Source organism: Octopus sinensis, linkage group LG25, assembly GCF_006345805.1.
Source record: "Octopus sinensis linkage group LG25, ASM634580v1, whole genome shotgun sequence".
NCBI lineage: Eukaryota > Metazoa > Mollusca > Cephalopoda > Octopoda > Octopodidae > Octopus > Octopus sinensis.
Window position 1 is genome coordinate 9,053,807 of NC_043021.1, and position 20,237 is coordinate 9,074,043.

At 42.4% G+C, this 20,237-nt stretch overlaps 1 protein-coding gene across 3 annotated transcripts in view; it reads right to left on the minus strand.

Moving 5' to 3' along the window:
• Positions 1–20,237, minus strand: part of LOC115224499 — a 69,419-nt gene that overhangs the window by 35,378 nt on the left and 13,804 nt on the right. For 2 of the 3 annotated variants that reach the window (XM_029795408.2, XM_036513213.1), the window contains exons 8-18: positions 18,087–18,206; positions 14,867–14,930; positions 13,010–13,156; positions 12,077–12,144; positions 11,236–11,379; positions 10,090–10,360; positions 5,155–7,037; positions 3,507–3,662; positions 2,305–2,418; positions 2,029–2,212; positions 431–567 (exon numbers count right to left, since the gene is read on the minus strand). In XM_029795408.2, coding sequence (XP_029651268.1) covers positions 431–567; positions 2,029–2,212; positions 2,305–2,418; positions 3,507–3,662; positions 5,155–7,037; positions 10,090–10,360; positions 11,236–11,379; positions 12,077–12,144; positions 13,010–13,156; positions 14,867–14,930; positions 18,087–18,206 — 3,288 coding nt within the window. The remainder of the gene's footprint in view (positions 1–430; positions 568–2,028; positions 2,213–2,304; positions 2,419–3,506; positions 3,663–5,154; positions 7,038–10,089; positions 10,361–11,235; positions 11,380–12,076; positions 12,145–13,009; positions 13,157–14,866; positions 14,931–18,086; positions 18,207–20,237) is intronic. The other variant, XM_036513214.1, reaches the window with a different exon arrangement.

Sequence of the window (20,237 nt, forward strand, 5' to 3'; positions counted from 1 at the left end):
GCTGGCAGAAACGTTAGCACGCCGGGCGAAATGCGTAGCCGTATTTCGTCTGCCGTTACGTTCTGAGTTCAAATTCCGCCGAGGTCGACTTTGCCTTTCATCCTTTCGGGGGTCGATAAATTAAGTACCAGTTTCGCACTGGGGTCGATGTAATCGACTTAATCCGTTTGTCTGTCCTTGTTTGTCCCCTCTGTGTTTAGCCCCTTGTGGGTAGTAAAGAAATATACATTGACCCCAGTGCGTAACTGGTACTTATTTAATCGACCCCGAAAGGATGAAAGGCAAAGTTAACCTCGGTGGAATTTGAACTCAGAACGTGATGTATTATGTCAGCATAAATGCATTGGTTACAACTGGAAGGCCTTTGGTCCCAAGTGGGTTAAATTGGAGCCGACTTGGAACTAAACAAAAAAAAAAATATTATACTTACATCAACTCCGTTGATGATCTGTAAGTTGTAGATGCCAGCAATAACACTGAGGTGAATAACAGCCAGGGGTGGCAGAGAATTGGGTACGTCCAACTGTATTTCAACAAGTCCGACAAGGGAGGCAGACTTAGTGTTATCTATAGGATGGAAGAGAATGGAAAGGAAAACATTGTAGGAACATCAGTTAGGGGGAGAGAGAGAGAGAGTGAGAGACGGAAGCAAGAGGGAGAGAGAGTGTGTGTGTGAGTGTGTGTGAGTGTGTGTGAGTGTGTGTTTGTGTGTGTATGCTTGCATGTGTAAATGTGTGTTTGCATGTGTGTATATGTGTGTATGTCCGTGTTTGCATGTGTGTGCACGTTTGCACGTGTGCTTACACATGTATGTGTGTGTGTGTGCTCACACGTGTGTGTGTGTGCTCACACGTGTGTGTGTGTGTGCTTGCACGTGTGTGTGTGCTCACACGTGTGTGTGTGCTTGCACGTGTGTGTCCGTGTTTGCATGTATATGTGCATGTTTGCACATGCATGCATTTGCGTATGTGCATGCTTACGTGTGTATGTGTGTGTGTGTATCAATGTCATTTCAACAGATCCTTTCCAATGCCTGCATGCATCAATGGAATTTATGCCCTCATCCTTTAACATCCCTTTCCCCATTGCTGTTATGGGTTGCACAGTTGGACACGAAGTTACAAAACAGAAGACAGCAACAAAGCTCCGATGTCTTCTTTGGTACAGATGCCCTTCCTAATGCCAACAACTTCAAAGAGTGTACTGGGTGCCCTTTATATGGCACCAGCACTGCTGAGGTCAACTTGTACATCTGTACTCTTGACTGCATACAAGCACATATGTAAAACAACATCCTTTATCATTATCTGCTGATATCAAAATAAGTAGTACATTGAAAACTAAAAATATTTTCAGGGAGTGGGGTCGATTTGACATATTAAAAAATAGCCAAGGATCAAAAGGGGCCCTTTGGCCAAAATAGGTTCAGAACCTTTGTTTTAAACAATTACTCAGAAGTCATTCTGATGAATATATCTGGGTTTTGAAAGTAAGCTCTACATATAATTTTTGTACATATTAAAAAATAGCCAAGGATCAAAAGGGGCCCTTTGGCCAAAATGGGTTGAGAACCTTTGTTTTAAACAATTACTCAGAAGTCATTCTGATGAATATATCTGGGTTTTGAAAGTAAGCTCTACATATAATTTTTGTACATATTAAAAAATAGCCAAGGATCAAAAGGGGCCCTTTGGCCAAAATGGGTTGAGAACCTTTGTTTTAAACAATTACTCAGAAGTCATTCTGATGAATATATCTGGGTTTTGAAAGTAAGCTCTACATATAATTTTTGTACATATTAAAAAATATCCAAGGATCAAAAGGGGCCTTTGGCCAAAATGGGTTGAGAACCTTTGTTTTAAACAATTACTCAGAAGTCATACTGATGAATATATCTGGGTTTTGAAAGTAAGGTCTACATATAACCTTTGAACGGAGATCTAGTTTCAGGTACAAATTAAAGAGAAATTCCACCAGAGAGTCAAATGGTCACAATTAGAAACAGTAATAAAATGATAAGACACTCACCTTTAAGGGCAGAGTTTTTGGCAAGGTCACAAAATACTTGAAGGCTCAACATATTAAGCATACAGCCAGCCTGAGAGCCAGGAAGGGCCAGACTACATATAGTTTTGTTGCTCACTGCATAGTTGCATTCTTCTCTCACGTTCTCCTCTACGGAATAATGATCCCAACGAAACACACCTTGAGACTGAAAAATAATAATAATAATAATAACGATAATAATAATAATGATAATATTTCAACTAGTAAATATCTAAAACACAATGAAAGTAAACTTACCGATATAACCAATCTAAGAGGTAGTTTGGCATTGCTCTTATTGGCCAACCTCACTGGTAAACTCTTACTTGTGCCCCAACTCTGCTTACCAAATTCCAAAGACTTTGGTTCAATCTGAAAAATGATTTTGATAATAATAATGATGATGATGATGATAATAATGATGATGACAATAATAATAATAATAATAATACTTTCTAAAATAGGCACAAGGCCTGAAATTTTGGGTAGGGGGGAAAGTCAATTACATGAACCCCAGTGTTCAACCGTTACTTCTTTTATCGACCATGAAAGGATGAAAGGCAAAGTCAACTCCATGTGGAATTTGAACTCAGGACGTGCAGACAGACAAAGCGCAGCTTAGCATTTTGCCCGGTGCACTAACAATTCTGCCAGCTTGCTACCTTAATTTAATAATAATGCTTTCAAATTTTGCCACAAGGGCAACAATTTGGGGGTGGGTTAAGTCGACTACATCGACCCCCCAGTATTCAACTGGTACTTATTTTATTGACCCCGAAAGGATAAAAAGCAAAGATGACCTCGGCGGAATTTGAACTCAGAACATAAAGACTGACGAAATGCCATTCGAATACACCGACCCCAGTGTTTCACTGGTACTTAATTTATCAACCCCGAAAGGATGAAAGGCAAAGTCGACCCCAACAGAATTTGAACTCAGAACGTAAGGACAGATGAGATGCCTCAAAGCATTTTGCCAGGCGTGCTAATAATTCTGCCAGCTCACCACAATAATAAGTCTGGTGCAACTCTCCAGCTTACCAGCACCCGTTAAACTGTCTAACCGATGCCAGTGTGGGAAATAGATGTTAAATGAGGACAATGACAATGATGACAACAATGACGACGACAACAATGATGTCGACAATGACGATGACAATAACGACGTCGACAACAATGAGGATGACGACGACGACTTTGACAACAATAATGACGACGATGACGACAATGACAATGAAGATGACAATGATGAGGATCATGATGATTATGACAACAACAATGATGACAGAATATACATGGATTGTAACCGCCATGGAAAACTGGACATCTGGACATGATGGAAGAAGATACACACACAAGTAAAATATTCTGTCATTGAAGAAAAAGGAAGAAGACTGGCAAACGAAGCGTCACACATCCCAAGACTTGGTTGAGAAGTCAATAAGAAAAAATCAACTTACATGCAATCTGGGAGAGTCCGCAACAGCAACCAGCTTTACAAAGTGCGCTAAGGGCACGGCTGTCTCATTCTTATGTTTACTTGATGCAGTTTGCGTGAAGGATTCCACTTTGACTTTAGCGATGTAGGAACCAGGTTCTTGTGGGAAAAAGATTACCTGAAATTGCAAAGAAAATATTGAGGAAAACCAGAGTAGTTTAATATAGGTTCCATATTTTGGCACAAAGACAGTAAGTTTGAGGGAAGAGGTAAGTTGATCACATCGACCCCAGTGTTCAACTGGTACTTTGTTTTATCGACCCTGAAGGGACGAAAGGCAAAGTCGACCTCGGTGGAATTTGAACTCAGAACCAAACATTTTTGGCCTGGTATGCTAATGATTCTGCTAGCTCGTTACCTTCAGATAATTTAATATTATTAGGGCAGCCAGCTGGCAGAATCGTTAGCACGCCGGACAAAATGCTCAGCGGTATTTCTTTACATTCTGAGTTCAAACACCGCTGAGGTCGACTTTGCCTTTCATCCTTTCGCGGGTCAATAAATTAAGTACCGGCTGTGTACTGGGGTTGATCTAATGAACTGGGCCCCTCTCCCAAAATTTTGGGCCTTGTGCCTAAAGTAGAAGAGAATCCTCAACACACTGGACATAATGCTTAGTGGTATTTTGTCTGCAGTATTTCATCACACACACATATATTCTTTGCTTTTTATTTTTTATTTGTTTCAGTCATTTGACTGCAGCCATGCTGGAGCACTGCCTGTAGTCGAACAAATCAGGACTTATTCTTTGTAAGCCTAGTACTTATTCTATCAGTCTCTTTTTGCTAAACTGCTAAGTTACAGGGATGTAAACACACCAATATCAGTCATCAAGCAATGGTAGGGAGACAGACAGACACACACATACACACACACACATATATATATATGTGTATGCATACGACAGGCTTCTTTCAGTTTCCATTTACCAAATCCACTCACAAAGCTTTGGCCGGCCCGAGACTATAGTAGAAGATACAAGGTGCCACGCAGTGGGACTGAACCCGGAACCATGTGGTTGGTAAGCAAGTTACTTACCACACAGCCACTCCTGCGCCTATGTATACTAAATTTCAAGCATAAATTTCACTGGTACTTAATTTATTGACCCCAAAAGGACGAAAGGTAAAGTCGACCTCGGCAGAATTTGAACTCAGAACGTAACGGCAGACGAAATACCTATTTCTTTACTACCCACAAGGGGCTAGACACAGAGGGGACAAACAAGGACAGACAAACGGATTAAGTCGATTATATCGACCCCAGTGCGTAACTGGTACTTATTTAATCGACCCCGAAAGGATGAAAGGCAAAGTCGACCTCGGCAGAATTTGAACTCAGAACGTAACGGCAGACGAAATACCGCTAAGCATTTCACCCGGCGTGCTAACGATTCTGCCAGTTTGCCGCCTTCAAAGGATGAAAGGCAAAGTCGACCTCGGCGGAATTTGAACTCAGAACGTAGCGGCAGACGAAATACCGCTAAGCATTTCACCCGGCGTGCTAACGTTTCTGCCAGCTCGCCGCCACTAAGCATTTCGTTTAGCGCACTAATGATTCTGCCAGCTTGCCACCTTAATAATAATCATGATGATGATGATATCGCTTACCTCATATTCTTTGACTTCTGACGGACCTAGTGCAAGTTTAGATTTCAATAGAAACGGGCAGTAATCAGTGGTGCTCATCTCTAGTCCATTCACTAAGATATGAATCAATTCAACGTTACACTCCACCCAGTGGTTACTCAGGTTTCGGATAGCTATTGAACTCTTCTCAGCTATACCGATACAGCAGTCTGAGAATTTGGCCAGTGAGGACACGTCCAGAACGGATTTGCATGCTGCTAGATTGGGGTCTGCCAAAACAGAACTGCAGTTTCCGGTGTGGCCAAGCTGATCTTTAGGAAGTGGTTCGCTAGCAGTCAGCATGGACATGAATGGATTCAACTGAGTCTGTTCGAGAGGTTCCTCAATGATCGTTTTCCAAAGTTTTGATTCGTCAGTGCCTTCACCAATGAAGTTCTGCTTCGTCTTGTTAGCATGCTGCACTGAACAGCCCTCATTAGGTGGCCCTTCCAGCTTCCTACTTGGGTGCATAGTATCATCACTGAATTTCTTATTTTCGCAATATGGTCCGACACCAGCCATAGAGATTTTGGTGGCTTCTGGTTTAATTTTAGTGGAAGAGGTAAGGTTTGTTTCGGACTTGAAACTTAACTGACGCTGCAAGTTATCTTCACCAGTACCAATTCCGGATCTCATCGACAGTCTAGATTGAGGAACGTAAACATTCTCATTAGTAGCCAAAGCTTTCGCCCTCAAGGAGTCAAGAGAGTGTACAAGATGTGGTCGAACAAACTCATCTTGGTGTTGTAGGTCACTGCTGACCTGTGGGCGATGGGAGTCAGATAACGGAGAAGACGCATATTCGGGGTTTTTTGATGATACAGCAGGTGCGGAATGTACTGTTCTCTGAAGTTTACTGGCAGCACTGGTAGTAGAAACAGAGGTAGCTGACAGAGCCGGTCTTTCTCGAGAAGGTACACCACCCATCATGTCAAGATTAAATACTCCTGAGGAGGGAATAGTTTGTATAGAGTGGGTAGAAACTGCACTGGGAGAAGATCTACTCTGTATGAAACTAGGAGCAGGTACCCGGGAAGGCACAGTTTGCATAGAGTGAGTAATAGATGTACCTGGAGAAAATACACCTCTGGAGATATTTACAGGTGTCTCGGAAGAGAGTTTAGTTCTCAGATCACGAGGAGCTGTGGGTGCTGTTAGTGTCAAAGAAGGAGTTGAACTTGACATTGATGATGCAGTATGTAATATAGAAGTTGGCGCCGACACAGAAGGAACTTTTAGAGGGTCTATAGAACGTGGTGCCAACGACAACGGAATTTTCTGAGTGTCTATAGAACTTGGTGCTGACGAAAATAGAACTTTCCGAGGGTATGTAGATGTCGGCGCTGACAAAGAGGTGACTTTCTGAGCATCTCTGAGACTTGGTGTCAACGATAACGGAGCTTTCTGCGTGCGTCCAGAAATTGGTGCCGATGATAACGAACCGTTCTGTGTACGTAAAGAACTCGGTTCCAGTAACGATGGGTCCCTCAATGTGTCTGCACTTGATAAAGACACAGAAAGTTCTGTAAACGGAGCCTCATCACTGAAACTATGCAAAGCTTTTTGAGAGGGGTTCAAACCCTGTGTGGCGTTGATGTGAAGCTGTTGTGTGGGGTTGTGCAACTCCAGACCACCAGTAACTCTTGGAGAAGTGTCACTCTGTGATGTTGCCGTTTTGCAGTATTTGGCATCAACCTGATGGGAGGATTCCTTTTTCTGAACACTTCCTCTTGACCTGCACCTGTGGTTAACTTCGGATTCAAATCTAGATGCTATTTCTTTACAGGGCAGGGACAAGCTCACTCCATCGAGCATATCTGAGATTAAACTGTTACTAACCAAAGACTGTGAAACCAAGGTGAGATCTGAAAAAATACAAAGAGAAGAAAAACGATACAAACATATAAACACACACATACACTCAGTCTAAAGATTCTATCAATGAAGCTTTGCTTCTTTGTCAAAAACAAAGCTCCTTAAAAAGAAAAAAGCTCAAATAATGATATTTATAGGAAAGAGACAAGAGATGGTGTTACACATTCATATCTATGTGTATACGTAGGTATACGTGTGTAGAATACATCCCCACTTTTAGCACTATTTTGTTAGCTTACACATTTTCCCCCAGTGGTTGGGTTTTCCACATGCTTTGCAGTGTGTACCGAATGCAGGACATTTCTTCCGGTTATTGAACTCATGCTCCGTACCACAGTACTGGCATGTTCTTTGTTTGCGGGTATGTTTCGTCCTATACCTAGATACAATATCTACACTGCTGCCTAGTGCGCTTGTTTGTAAAGTGAGACCATTTGTTTGGTAGCGGCTTCGAATGCTCTTGCAGTGTCTACTGCTTCCATTAACTGGAGAGCGTCCTTACCTATGAGGGATTTCTGGACTTCTTTATGAGCACACCCCCATATGAGCTGATATTCTACACATGTATACCTACGTATACACATAGATATGAATGTGTAACAGATGGTATTTTATCATTCAAACAGGACTGGCTGGTTTTTATAATCTCCCTATTCAACCCACCACTAAATACAGCAAGAACAGAGCTTATGTAGAACTAAACAATAGCCACCATGGGGCGAGCTGGAAAGCTGTTACAGACTGAACCAACAAGATAGAGTGATCCCTCGTTTATTGCGGTAGATTGGTTCCAAGACCGGCTGCGATAACTGGATTTCCGCGAAGTAGGGACACCATACTTACAGTATCTATTTAACGTGTGGCACGTAAAAAGTACCATCCGATCATGGTCGTTTGCCAGCCTCATCTGGCACCCATGACAGTGGCACGTAAAAAGCACCATCCGATCGTGGCCGTTTGCCAGCCTCGTCTGGCACCTGTGCCGGTGGCAAGCAAAAAGCACCCACTACACTCATGGAGTGGTTGGCATTAGGAAGGGCATCCAGCCGTAGAAACATTGCCAGATCAGACTGGGCCTGGCGCAGCCTTCTGGCTTCCCAGACCCCAGTTGAACCGTCCAACCCATGCTAGCATGGAAAGCGGACGCTAAACGATGATGATGACGATGTGTATTTGGACTTTTAAAACCCTCCCTGTACTGTTAACAACTCACCCATTACAGTAGTCTATTAATAACAAGGACAGCTGCAAAGCAATAACACTGCGAAGTAGCAAGGGATCACTGTATATAATTTAAACCTAACAGATCCGGCCCAAATATCTGACATGTTTTATGTCCAAAGTGGCCAGTTTTGGCCTCTCACACTTTACCTACAATGCCATTCCAAAATTAAACAATCACATCATTTAAATCTCAAATATTTATCTGACATGTTACTGTACTCAACACGAAAGAAGTTGGAGTAAAATTTGAATGATGATGGTGTAGTCTTCTGTGATTCATATCTAAAATGGCAGGCTACGGCAGCGAAAGTTCTCACTTCCTTCAACGCATCCAGAAGTTTCACCTTCTCGGCGATCGCCATCATTCTTCGTTTGCGTTTAGGCTCAGTACCAGCACGCTTGGGAGCCATTGCAGGGGATGGAAATGCAAAGTTCCACGCAAAGAAACAAAAAAAAAAAAAAAATCACACACAGCACAGCGTAAAGTAGTAGAGTAAACCACTCGGCGAGAAAGCTTGAAGCGAAATGGCCGCGAGAGAGAGAGAGAGAGAGAGACAAGGGAAGAGGCTGCGGATCTGAGCATTGGTCAAAGCACCAATCACAGGCCTGATTACAAAATAGAAAGCTGTGATTCGTCGTCTCTCTCCATTGCACCAATCACAGCCCGTCTTTAAGTTAAAATACCCCTTTTACTTGTTTCAGTCATTTGACTGCGGCCATGCTGGAGCACCACCTTTAGTCGAGCAAATCGACCCCGGGACTTATTCTTTGTAAGCCCAGTACTTATTCTATCGGTCTCTTTTGCCGAACCGCTAAGTGATGGGGACGTAAACACACCAGCATCGGTTGTCAAGCAATGCTAGGGGGACAAACACAGACACACACACTTATATATATATATATATATATATATATATATACATATATACGACAGGCTTCTTTCAGTTTCCGTCTACCAAATCCACTCACAAGACATTGGTCGGCCCGGGGCTTTAAAAGAAGACACTTGCCCAAGATGCCACGTAGTGGGACTGAACCCGGAACCATGTGGTTGGTTAGCAAGCTACTTACCACACAGCCACTCCTGCGTCTGTATATGCTTTTTTGCTATTTTACACTTATTTTGTTGTTCCTAGACTAGGAAATAATATTTATTATTAATATTTTAATGGATTTAATGAAAAATTTTAGGTGTTCATTTACATATATTTTAAAGATCCGTGAAGTCGTGAATCAGCGATAGTTGAACCGTGAAATAGCGAGGGATCACTGTATGTGAAACTTAACCCTTTAGTAATTTAAACCAAACAGATCCGGCCCAAATATCTAACATGTTTTATGTCCAAAGTGGCCAGTTTTAGCCTATCACACTTCACCTACAATGCCATTCCGAAAATAAACAATTACATCATTTAACCCTTTAGCGTTTAAACCGGCCATATCCGGCCAAAAGTATTCTGCCTGTTTTATGTTCAAACTGGCCAGATCTGGTCTCTCACACCAACCCTACAATATCGTTTTAAAAATTAACAGCTACCTCATCAAAATCTCATAGCTACAAGATAATGCATGATTAGTTCAAAACAATAAGGATAAAAAAGGATTAATTTTGGCAGAATAATGCGAACACTAAAGGGTTAAATCTCAAAGCTATAAGACAATGTAGGATTAATTCAAAGCAATGTAAATAAACAAGAATTGCATTTGACAGAATAATCTGAACGCTAAAAGGGTTTATCGAGGTTGTATAGTAAGTTTTGAAGCTATAATTGCATAAAGAATTTATTCATGCAATAAGAATTTTATCCACAAACTCACTGTTGTCTTGACAACCATCACTCTGCAATGTGTCGCTATTATTATTATTATTACCCTCCTGTTTCTCGTCCGGTATTTGCAACTGTTCACAAAACGATACTGTAGGATTCTGCTCAGGATTTGCCGCCTCCAGATCCTTATTCTTCTTTACTGACATGTGCATAGGGTGTTGGATATCTTGCAGCTGCACAGATGATGTTCTGGTTCCCACATCTGCCAAATTCTCCAAGGCAGGTGAAGTAGCGGTTGACAAGGATTGGTTGTACAGAAACTGTAAGAGAGAAACACAAGGAACCGTCAAATATATTGGGTTGTCCGGAAAGTTTGTGCCGATTTTTAAAAGGAAAGAAAAAGGTCAATAAATACTTGCCATTACATTTTTAATCAACCAAATATGAACCATTTTGTTGCACAATGCGTCTCCATCTTTCCTTTACCTTGAAAATACCCTCTTCCCAGAATTGAGGTGGCTTCATGGCAAACAGTTCATCAAGGTACCTTTTTACGTCATCCAAGGAATTGAAATTTTTACCATTAAGACTATTCTGCAGAGACTTGAATACGTAGAAATCCAAAGGAGCAATATCTGGTGAAAATGGAGGGTGAGGTAACACATCCCAGCCGAGCTGCAGCAATTTTTGTCTGGTTCCCAAAGCATCAAGTGCCGAAAATGAACTTTCCTATCTTCCATTTTAAAGGGTTACAGAATTAACCCAGGTTATAGGAACATAAACCTTCTTCCACGAAGAGACAGCTTAAACTGTGCTCTAAATGGAGGTGTAGACAAATCCTATTTTATGGACTCAACCATGTTCTAAAATAAGTCGAGAGGTAAGCTACTATAAATCAGCACAAACTTTCCAGACAACCCAATATAATTGGTTTCAAATTTTGACACAAGGCCAGCAATTTCAGGGGAGCAGGTAAGACTACATTGACCCCAGTGCTCAAATGGTACCTATTTTATTGACCCTGAAAGGATGAAAGACAAAGTCGAGCTCCACAGAATTTGAACTCAAAACATGAAGACGGACAAAATGCTGCTAAGCATTTTACCCAGCATGCTAACAGTGAAATAAGCCATCTAATCAAACATTAAATCGATATATTTCTTAAGAAAATCGAATAAGTTCTTGAGAAACCTACAGAATTTGGCAGAGTTTCAGAGCCTATTCTCATATAGGTGCCAACTGACATCCGGTCTTTTTCTCCTTGGTTAACAAAGCTGAGATGACTACAGTAACTCCAGTCGGTCAAATCAGTAGCCAGGGGTACTTCTAGGCATTTATCCTGGAAACAGATGAACAGAAATTTAAGGATTTTAAAAGGACACAGACAGATAGTCAAACAGACAGAAAGTGGGGGGGGGGGCGAGTTTATGTCAGTCAGGGATGCACAAAAGCAATGATATTAAAAAGCAAGACTCATGGAATCTTTTCGGTTTGAACGGCAGTTTTTAACATAATTTCTAGGTAACTAAAAAATTTTTAACTTCGTATACTGGTAGAATGTGTTTATAAAATATCTTTTTCTCTTGGCTTTATTGAGAAAATTCTATACTTTGTAAGATATTTGTTGTTGTTTTTCTTTAATTTCTGGAATTTCAACCAATCAATGACGTCTATTGAGTTAAAAAACATTGTGCCGTATGAATATGTCCCTTGTTTAAGAAACAGATTGGGTTTATTTACATTTGTGAAGAAAAAAAGATACCCTTCCCCGCACCCCTAAAACAGATTGAAATGCAATAGATCGTACTAGGGTCATAATTATGGGTGACAATTTCATATGACACCGCTAGAAAAAACTGCTGTTCAAACTGAAAAGATCCGACTCATGGAAATTCCTTGTTTTATAAATGTTCTTATTTCTATTTTGATGCATAAATTTATAGATCTGTGTAACATTGTTTCATTCTGCTAAAAGATTTCAGAGCGAGAAAGGAAAACGGTGAATTTATGCAAAATTCGTTAAAAGATTTTCTTACGTAATTGGAGCAATCATTTCTTCCATTGAATTCTGCTTCATCAGCATCTAATTTAGAAGTGCCGGAATCTAGAGAAAAGTAATTAAAATTAAAAGGAAAAAAATTCATCATCATAGTCAGAAATTTAGGGGAAAGGGACAATCAATAAAAAATCAATGCAATTACAGGGCCAGTCCCAGGAATTTTTCGAAGGGAGGGCACAAGGTCAGAAAGGAGTACAATATATACACACACATACATATATATACACTCTCAGAGTGGTCATACTCTCTCGGAGTGGTCATACACTCTCAGAGTGGTCATACACTCTCGGAGTGGTCATACACTCTCGGAGTGGTCATACACTCTCGGAGTGGTCATACACTCTCGGAGTGGTCATACACTCTCGGAGTGGTCATACACTCTCGGAGTGGTTTGATACACTCTCGGAGTGGTTTGATACACTCTTGGAGTGGTTGGCGTTAGGAAGGGCATCCAGCTGTAGAAACTCTGCCAGATCAGACTGGAGCCAGGTGCAGCCATCTGGCTCACCAGTCTCCAGTCAAACCGTCCAACCCATGCCAGCAGGGAAAGTGGACGTTAAACAATGATGATGATATACAACGGGTTTCTTTCAGTTTCCGCCTACCAAATCCACTCACAAGGCTTTGGTCGGCCCGAGGCTATAGCAGAAGACACTTGCCCAAGGTGCCACGCAGTGGGACTGAAACTGGAACCATGTGGTCCGTAAGCAAGCTACAATCATGTGACTATGTAAAGCACGATATAATATACACCCTCATATATACATACATACATACATATACAGCGATCTGAATATGAAGAATATGTTGCAAGTGAGATACCAAGCATCTTAGTCGCACAAGACTATCCCATAGACATACACATGCAGACAAAAGCACCGAGAGAGCGAAACAAAAATAGAAGCCTTACCAAAGGCAAAATCCTCGGATGCAGACCCAAATCCTGAACCTTTCATGTTTCCCACATAGTTATCAAAATCTGCACGGTAAGCAAGGTCAGTTTCAAAAGGTTCGTCCAAGAAGGTTTCGACATTCAAAGGCTCCGGGTTCTCAGCAGCTGTAAATAATAAAAAAATAAAAAAAAGGGGGCTGTCAGTGAATTGATTTAGTGTTTTAACTAGTTACAGTAGTGGTTTCCAAAGTGGGTGGTATTACCCCCGGCAGGCAGTGGAAAGTTCCAAAGGGGTGTTAAGGAAAAGTGGGGTGATAATAGGGTGGCAATTCATGTAAAAAACAACAAAATAATGGGTTCGTTAAGTTAAGTTCTATTTGTGAAATACAGTTGCTTTGAATTTGTTTGAGAAAGAGGTCTATGTTTGTGATGGTTAGTTGGGGTGAGGGCACTAGGGATGTGGCCGGGGGGGGGGGGAGCCCAAAAGTTTGGAATGAATTACATAGGCAGGAGTTTTGTGTGTGTGTGTGTGTGTGGTGTGTGTGTGTACTAGTTCAGTGAGTTCACTCGCAAGAGTTGAATACGTGTGCATGTTTGGTGCACCATTATCCAAACCGCCTTCACTCTTGCATGATCTATTGACCGTGCTTCCATGCTTGCTCTTTACACTTGCCCCCACCCTCACCCACCTTTTCTTTCCCCTTCACCAACCACCTCTCCCTCCACCCAATGCAACGTTCTTCATGCTTTCCAGAAACTCTAATTCGATCCCCTCTACCTATCACATCTTCCTCAACCTAGCCCTTCCCTCCTTCAAGCATGCCCACAACCTACACACGATCTTCCAGCCCCACAGCTTCTCGCCAGTCCTAGCACCAAAACCTGACTCCTTCCCTTGCTCTCGCCTATGCTGCCACACCTACCTCTACACCCACTCTCCTACCCTGATGTAATCTCCAGGGATACAGGCATCCAGCAACAGGACCTCCATAATGCCATGATGGACCGTGAAGTCTGGCGGAGCATGGTAAATTCCATTGTCTAGACCACGGTCAAACAATGATGATGATGATGACCTCTACCTCCCCAATGCCACCATCTTCACCGGCATCCCACTATATCACCAATTCATTTATCTGCACCAACAGCAATGTAATCTGTATCTCCTGCTCTGTCTTTCGTCGTACACTGGCCAAACAGGTCAGTGTTTAACTGACCGGTTTGCCAAACATCTCCGGAGCATCACACTTGGCAATGACAACCAGGTCTCACACCATTCCTGCTCAACCGGTCAATCGCTATAAGATCTGTATTTGAACTGTCCTCGCACAAAGGCTAGCTGGGCTCCTGCCTCCATCAAGAGCAGGGATTTATTTTCTCTCTTCATCTAAACCCAGCCCCTCACACACCATTATGCCCTTACTCAAACACTCCTTTCCACTCCACAAACCCTAGCACATAATACCTCCTGACCCCTACTTCACATCAACCCTAATCCACCTCACACCTCCGTGCATCAACCAACACACACATATGCCAGATGGCCTCAAACATATGCACGCACGGACACACACAAACACTAGTGCTTTTACACAAATATACATATACACAAACACAGAATATTGCACATATCAACTCTACATACACACTTTATCCAACAGCTCCATATACACACACGCCGACTGATAACAGGGACATGCACACTCCTTCACACACACACACACACACACACACACACTATTCAAGCATAAATACATAATACACACAGACGTCACACAAACATTATGCTCAAACACACAAGCAACACACACACATATACACGTGTATGATATGGTGAGAAATGTTAAGGTTAATGTCAAACAAAAATATGCTTACATGACATCAGGGTGCTGTTCATCTGGTGCCCCCATTTATCTTGTCCTACAGCTTCACTATTTTGCTGGAATTAGAAAATATCATTTATCAACTTGTTGCATTTGAACAGTTTTAACAACTAATAGCAGTATCGCCCGCCGTTGCTCGGGTTTGTAAGGGAAATAACTATATAAGCATTTTTAGAGATGTAGAGTATAATAGCCATCTCAATATGGTTAACCATAAAGGGGGGGGTGTTACTGTAGCTTTTTACGTTCTGAGATTTAATAATACATTTTTAGAGAGTTACTTCCCTTATATAATAGCAAAAAAAAAAGGAAAAAAAATGATGGTAAATTTTTTTTTAAATCGTAGACTCATCGTAGACACGCGCTAATACCCAGAAGGGCTTGATATGAATCACGACTATAAGATACCCGCTTTTGGTTACACTGCACCGCAAAATGTGGGAGTAGTTAATAATCTAAATCGTAGGAGACAGACACACAACTTCACTTTTATACATAAAGATTTTGTGAAGCTAGAGGGAAGAAAGTGGCTGTACTATGGAATCTCTCTTTTCTTATGACAAGGAAGATAGGGTAGTGCCCCTAACATTTGCTGATCCTTTACCAGACTTGTCATCATCATCATTTAGCGTCCGCTTTCCATGCTAGCATGGGTTGGACGGTTCAACTGGGGTCTGGGAAGCTAGAAGGCTGCACCAGACCCAGTCTGATCTGGCAATGTTTCTACGGCTGGATGCCCTTCCTAACGCCGACCACTCCGTGAGTGTAGTGGGTGCCTTTTACGTGCCACCAGCACGGGGGCCAGGCGAGGCTGGCAAACAGCCACGGTCGGATGGTGCTTTTTACATGCCACCAGCACGGGGGCCAGGCGAGGCTGGCAATCATCGGATGGTGCTTTTTACATGCCACAGGCACAGGGGCCAGGCGAGGCTGGCAACGGCCACGATCGGATGGTGCTTTTTACATGCCATCGACACGGAGGCCCGTCGGGGCAGTGCTGGCAATGACCACGTTCGGATTGTTCACATACATGCCACCAGCACTGATAGAATATAGTTGATACATAGCTAGATCATTTCTAGGTAAAACAATGGGTGCTGAAAGAATCCCAGAGGGTTACAATTTGGAGAGGAAAATAGTTGGTAACATGATGTAGGCACATCATGTCGCCATATGAGTTCTCTCTCCTTTCAATGTAACACAATACACCTTCAGCTACAAGGGAGAAAACTCATATGGCAACATAACACACCTAAGAGTGCTAAAGGTTAAATCTGGATATCCAGAAAGTGAGATATTATTGCAGTGACAAGAGAAGTCGTCTTGAGTTTCAGGTCAGACTTTCTGAAGAGGGTTTTTTAAGCTAATGGGTTCACAGAGGGCAAAGAATGTAACTGGCTGAGGGAAAGGAAAAAAAGACAAAACAGCACATCCATGTACCAGGGTGAGTCATATGTAAACCTTTAACATTAGGTTACTCTGTCAAATGTAATGCTTCTTCCATCCAGGCTGATGAATTACAGTGCCAACCAAAACAGGAGGTCAGTGTTGTTTTATATTGGATGGAAGCACTCCGTCGGTTACGACGATGAGGGTTCCGGTTGATCCGATCAACGGAGCAGCCTGCTCGTGAAATTAACATGTAAGTGGCTGAGCACTCCACAGACACGTGTACCCTTAACGTAGTTCTTGGGGATATTCAGCGTGACACAGAGAGTGACAAGGCTGGCCCCTTTGAAATACAGGTACAACAGAAACAGGAAGTAAGAGTGAGAGAAAGTTGTGGTAAAAGAGTACAGCAGGGATCACCACCATCTCTGCCGGAGCCTCGTGGAGCTTTGGGTGTTTTCGCTCAATAAACACTCACAACGCCCGGTCTGGGAATCGAAACCGCGATCCTACTACCGCGAGTCCGCTGCCCTAACCAATCATGGTGACAAGGGCACCAAGTGATCCAATCAATGGATCCATGAGCCTGCTCATGGAATTAACATGCAAATAGCTGAGCACTCCACAGACGTAGTTTTCTGGGAGATTCGGCATGACACAGGGTGTGACAAAGCTGGCTCTTTGAAGTATAGGTACAGCTCATTCTGGTCAGCTGAGTGGACTTGAGCAACATTAAATAGGGTGTCACACTCAAGGACACAGTGTGCCACCGGGAACTGAACTCACAACCTTATAACAGTTAGCCACACACCATCACAGTGTTCCTCTTTTACTCTCATTTTTACTTGTTTCAGTCAGTTGACTGTAGCCATGCTGGAGCACCACCTTTAGTCAAGCAAATCGACTCCAGGACTTAATCTTTGTAAGCCTAGTACTTATTCTATTGGTCTCTTTTACCGAACTGGTAAGTCACAGGGACATAAACACATCAGCATCGGTTGTCAAGCAATGTTGAGGGGACAGACACAGACACATATATACATATGTATATATATGTAGTGACGTCATTTTCCAGTGTGCGTGTGCGGGACGTCATTCTTCAGTGTGCGTGTGCGGGGCTGGAACCTTCTGGAAAGGCCTAAGGAAGTTCCCTCATGCACATGCGCTAAAAACTGGGGGAAAAAATTCTATCGCGTTCCTTGTTAGCGTCGGTGACTTGAGACACGGCTATTGAAGAGAGAGGACATGTTTAAACGTGTGATTAGCCTATTCTCCTGTCCCAGACGCTTGGGATTTGACCTGCTCTGTTGCTGCTGAATTTGTTGTGAGGTTTATCTTACAAGTGTTAAACTTCAGCCTTGCTGTACCGACACCAAGTGGTTACCAATATAGCAACATGCCTTCTTTTTGTAAATAAGAAAATAAAGAGTCATATATTTTTCAAGGTTGCTTTCTTGTTCCTGACTGGTAGTTTCTGGAAACAAAAAAGGAAATTTGTGTTGCACCCAAACAGTGTAAAGACACAACCAGTTCCTTTACATATACATATATACGACAGGCTTCTTTCAGTTTCTGTCTACCAAATCCACTCACAAGGCTTTGGTTGGCCTGAGGCTATAGTAGAAGACACTTGCCCAAGGTGCCACACAGTGGGACCGAACCTGGAACCATGTGGTTCATAAGCAAGCTACTTACCACACAGCCACTCCTTTGATTTAAAAAGTCTTGAAGATAGAGCTCCAGTATGGTCATAGTTTGATTCAATGGCTGAAATCTGTAAATCAACGAATAAATAAAATATATTTGACCAATGGCCAACTAACCTGAGTTTGCCCAGCACCACCTATTGGTACATTATCTGTCATCTGAGAGAGAACCTTCTCAAGACAAAAGGAATCAGCGAAAGCAGATGGCCGGCCAATTGTACTGCAATATGACATTTCCTGCAAACAAAGGAAACAAAAGATAACCAGTAGGGCTATGGGGTGAGGTGGTAGTACTTCTAATTGAGTGTCATGGTTGTTAGTTTATAATAATAATAATAATGAAATTATTGTATAGTGCTCAGGTGCAGCACAATTTGTCACAAGTGCGTATAAAGTATATGCAGTAATGTACAAATGTCTGGAAAGCAAACATACATGCTAGCATGGGTTGGACAGTTCAACTGGGGTCTGGGAAGCCACAAGGATGCACCAGGCCCAGTCTGATCTGGCAATGTTTCTACGGCTGGATGCCCTTCCTAACGCCAACCACTCCGTGAGTGTAGTGCTTTTTACGAGCCACTGGAACAGGTGCCAGACGGGGCTGGCAAACGGCCACAGTCGGATGGTGCTTTTTACAAGCCACCAGCACAGGGGCCAGGCAAGGCTGGCAACGGCCACGATCAGATGGTGCTTTTTACGTGCCACCAGCATACATGCTTGTGTGTGTATGGAGGGGAGAAAATCAGGTGTAGTGTTGGCGAATTTCAGGAGGCATGGAAGTTTTGAAGGATGCAGTGCTCCGACAACTAACAACTGATGCCGGCAGTCTGTTCCATGCTTCAGCAACTCTTAGCATGAAAAAATGTTTCCGAAAGTCATGGGAGCTGTGCTGTTTTCTGATTTTGTAAACATGTCCACAGGAGTTAGACGGGTGGATCTTACTGCAGGCGTTATTAATCGCAGGCTGTCATTTATCAAGTAGATATGTAATCAAAGGCATTCCAACGCAGACCGTTCCATTTTCAATGTTGTCTAATGTTCCCTCTCTGTCTTTTAAAAACAAAGCAGACGTAGGAGTGGCTTCGTGGTAAGTAGCTTGTTTACCAACCACATGGTTCCAGGTTCAGTTCCACTGCATGGTACCTTGGGCAAGTATCTTCTACTATAGCATCGGGCCGACCAAAGCCTTGTAAGTGGATTTAGTAGACGGAAACTGAAGCTCGTTGTATATATGTGTGTATGTATGTGTGTGTGTGTGTGTGTGTGTGTTTGTGTGTCCGTCCAACATCGCCTGACAACCGATACTGGTGTATTTACGTCCCCGTAACTTAGCGGTTCAGCAAAAGAGACCGATAGAATAAGTACTAGGCTTACAAACAGTAAGTCCTGGAGTCGATTTGCTCGACTAAAGGCAGTGCTCCAGCATGGCCTCAGTCAAATGACTGAAACAAGTAGAAGAGTAAAAAGAGAGACCCAATCGATTATCTCCCTTCTCCTCTAGCTGGGAATCCATGAGAACACAAGGGAGATAACTTTGCTAGAAACAGTTTATTAAGCTGAACAGAAAACGCTTTTAAACAAAGCGAGACGACTGATCAGAATCACAACCTGCTAGAAATAACAGCGATATCTTCCACAATCCATACTGACACGCACAGCACCCGAGCAAGTGCATTCTATCATAATCTAGGATTTTACAATTGCTTGTCAGTTAGACTGACGGGACGCTGGTACTTTACCTCTACTCTTTCACTTGTTTCAGTCATTTGACTGCGGCCATGCTGGAGCACCGCCTTTAGTCGGGCAAATCAACCCCAGGTCTTATTCTTTGTAAGCCCAGTACTTATTCTATCGGTCTCTTTTGCCAAACCGTTAAGTTACGGGGACATGAACACACCAAAATCGGTTGTCAAGCGATTTGGGGGGACAAACATATATATATATATATATATATATATATATATATATATATATATATATTAAGGTATGTAGAAAAATACAACATGGACAAGAACGTATAACTCAAGAAGACGACACAATAAACACGGACAGGACATTCGAAACCCTCAGTCTTCAGTCAAGAACCGGATCATCGTAGTAATTTCGGCTGATTAATCTTGAGATTACTAGATCACGGCCAGCCCTCCAAGAAAAACTAAGCAACGAGCATTAGAAAAACTAAGCTGGGAGCGTAGATTTCCTGGAAGAAGGATCGAATGCATACGGACACCAGGACAGCAAAAGGGACGAATATAAAAAAACAAAAAA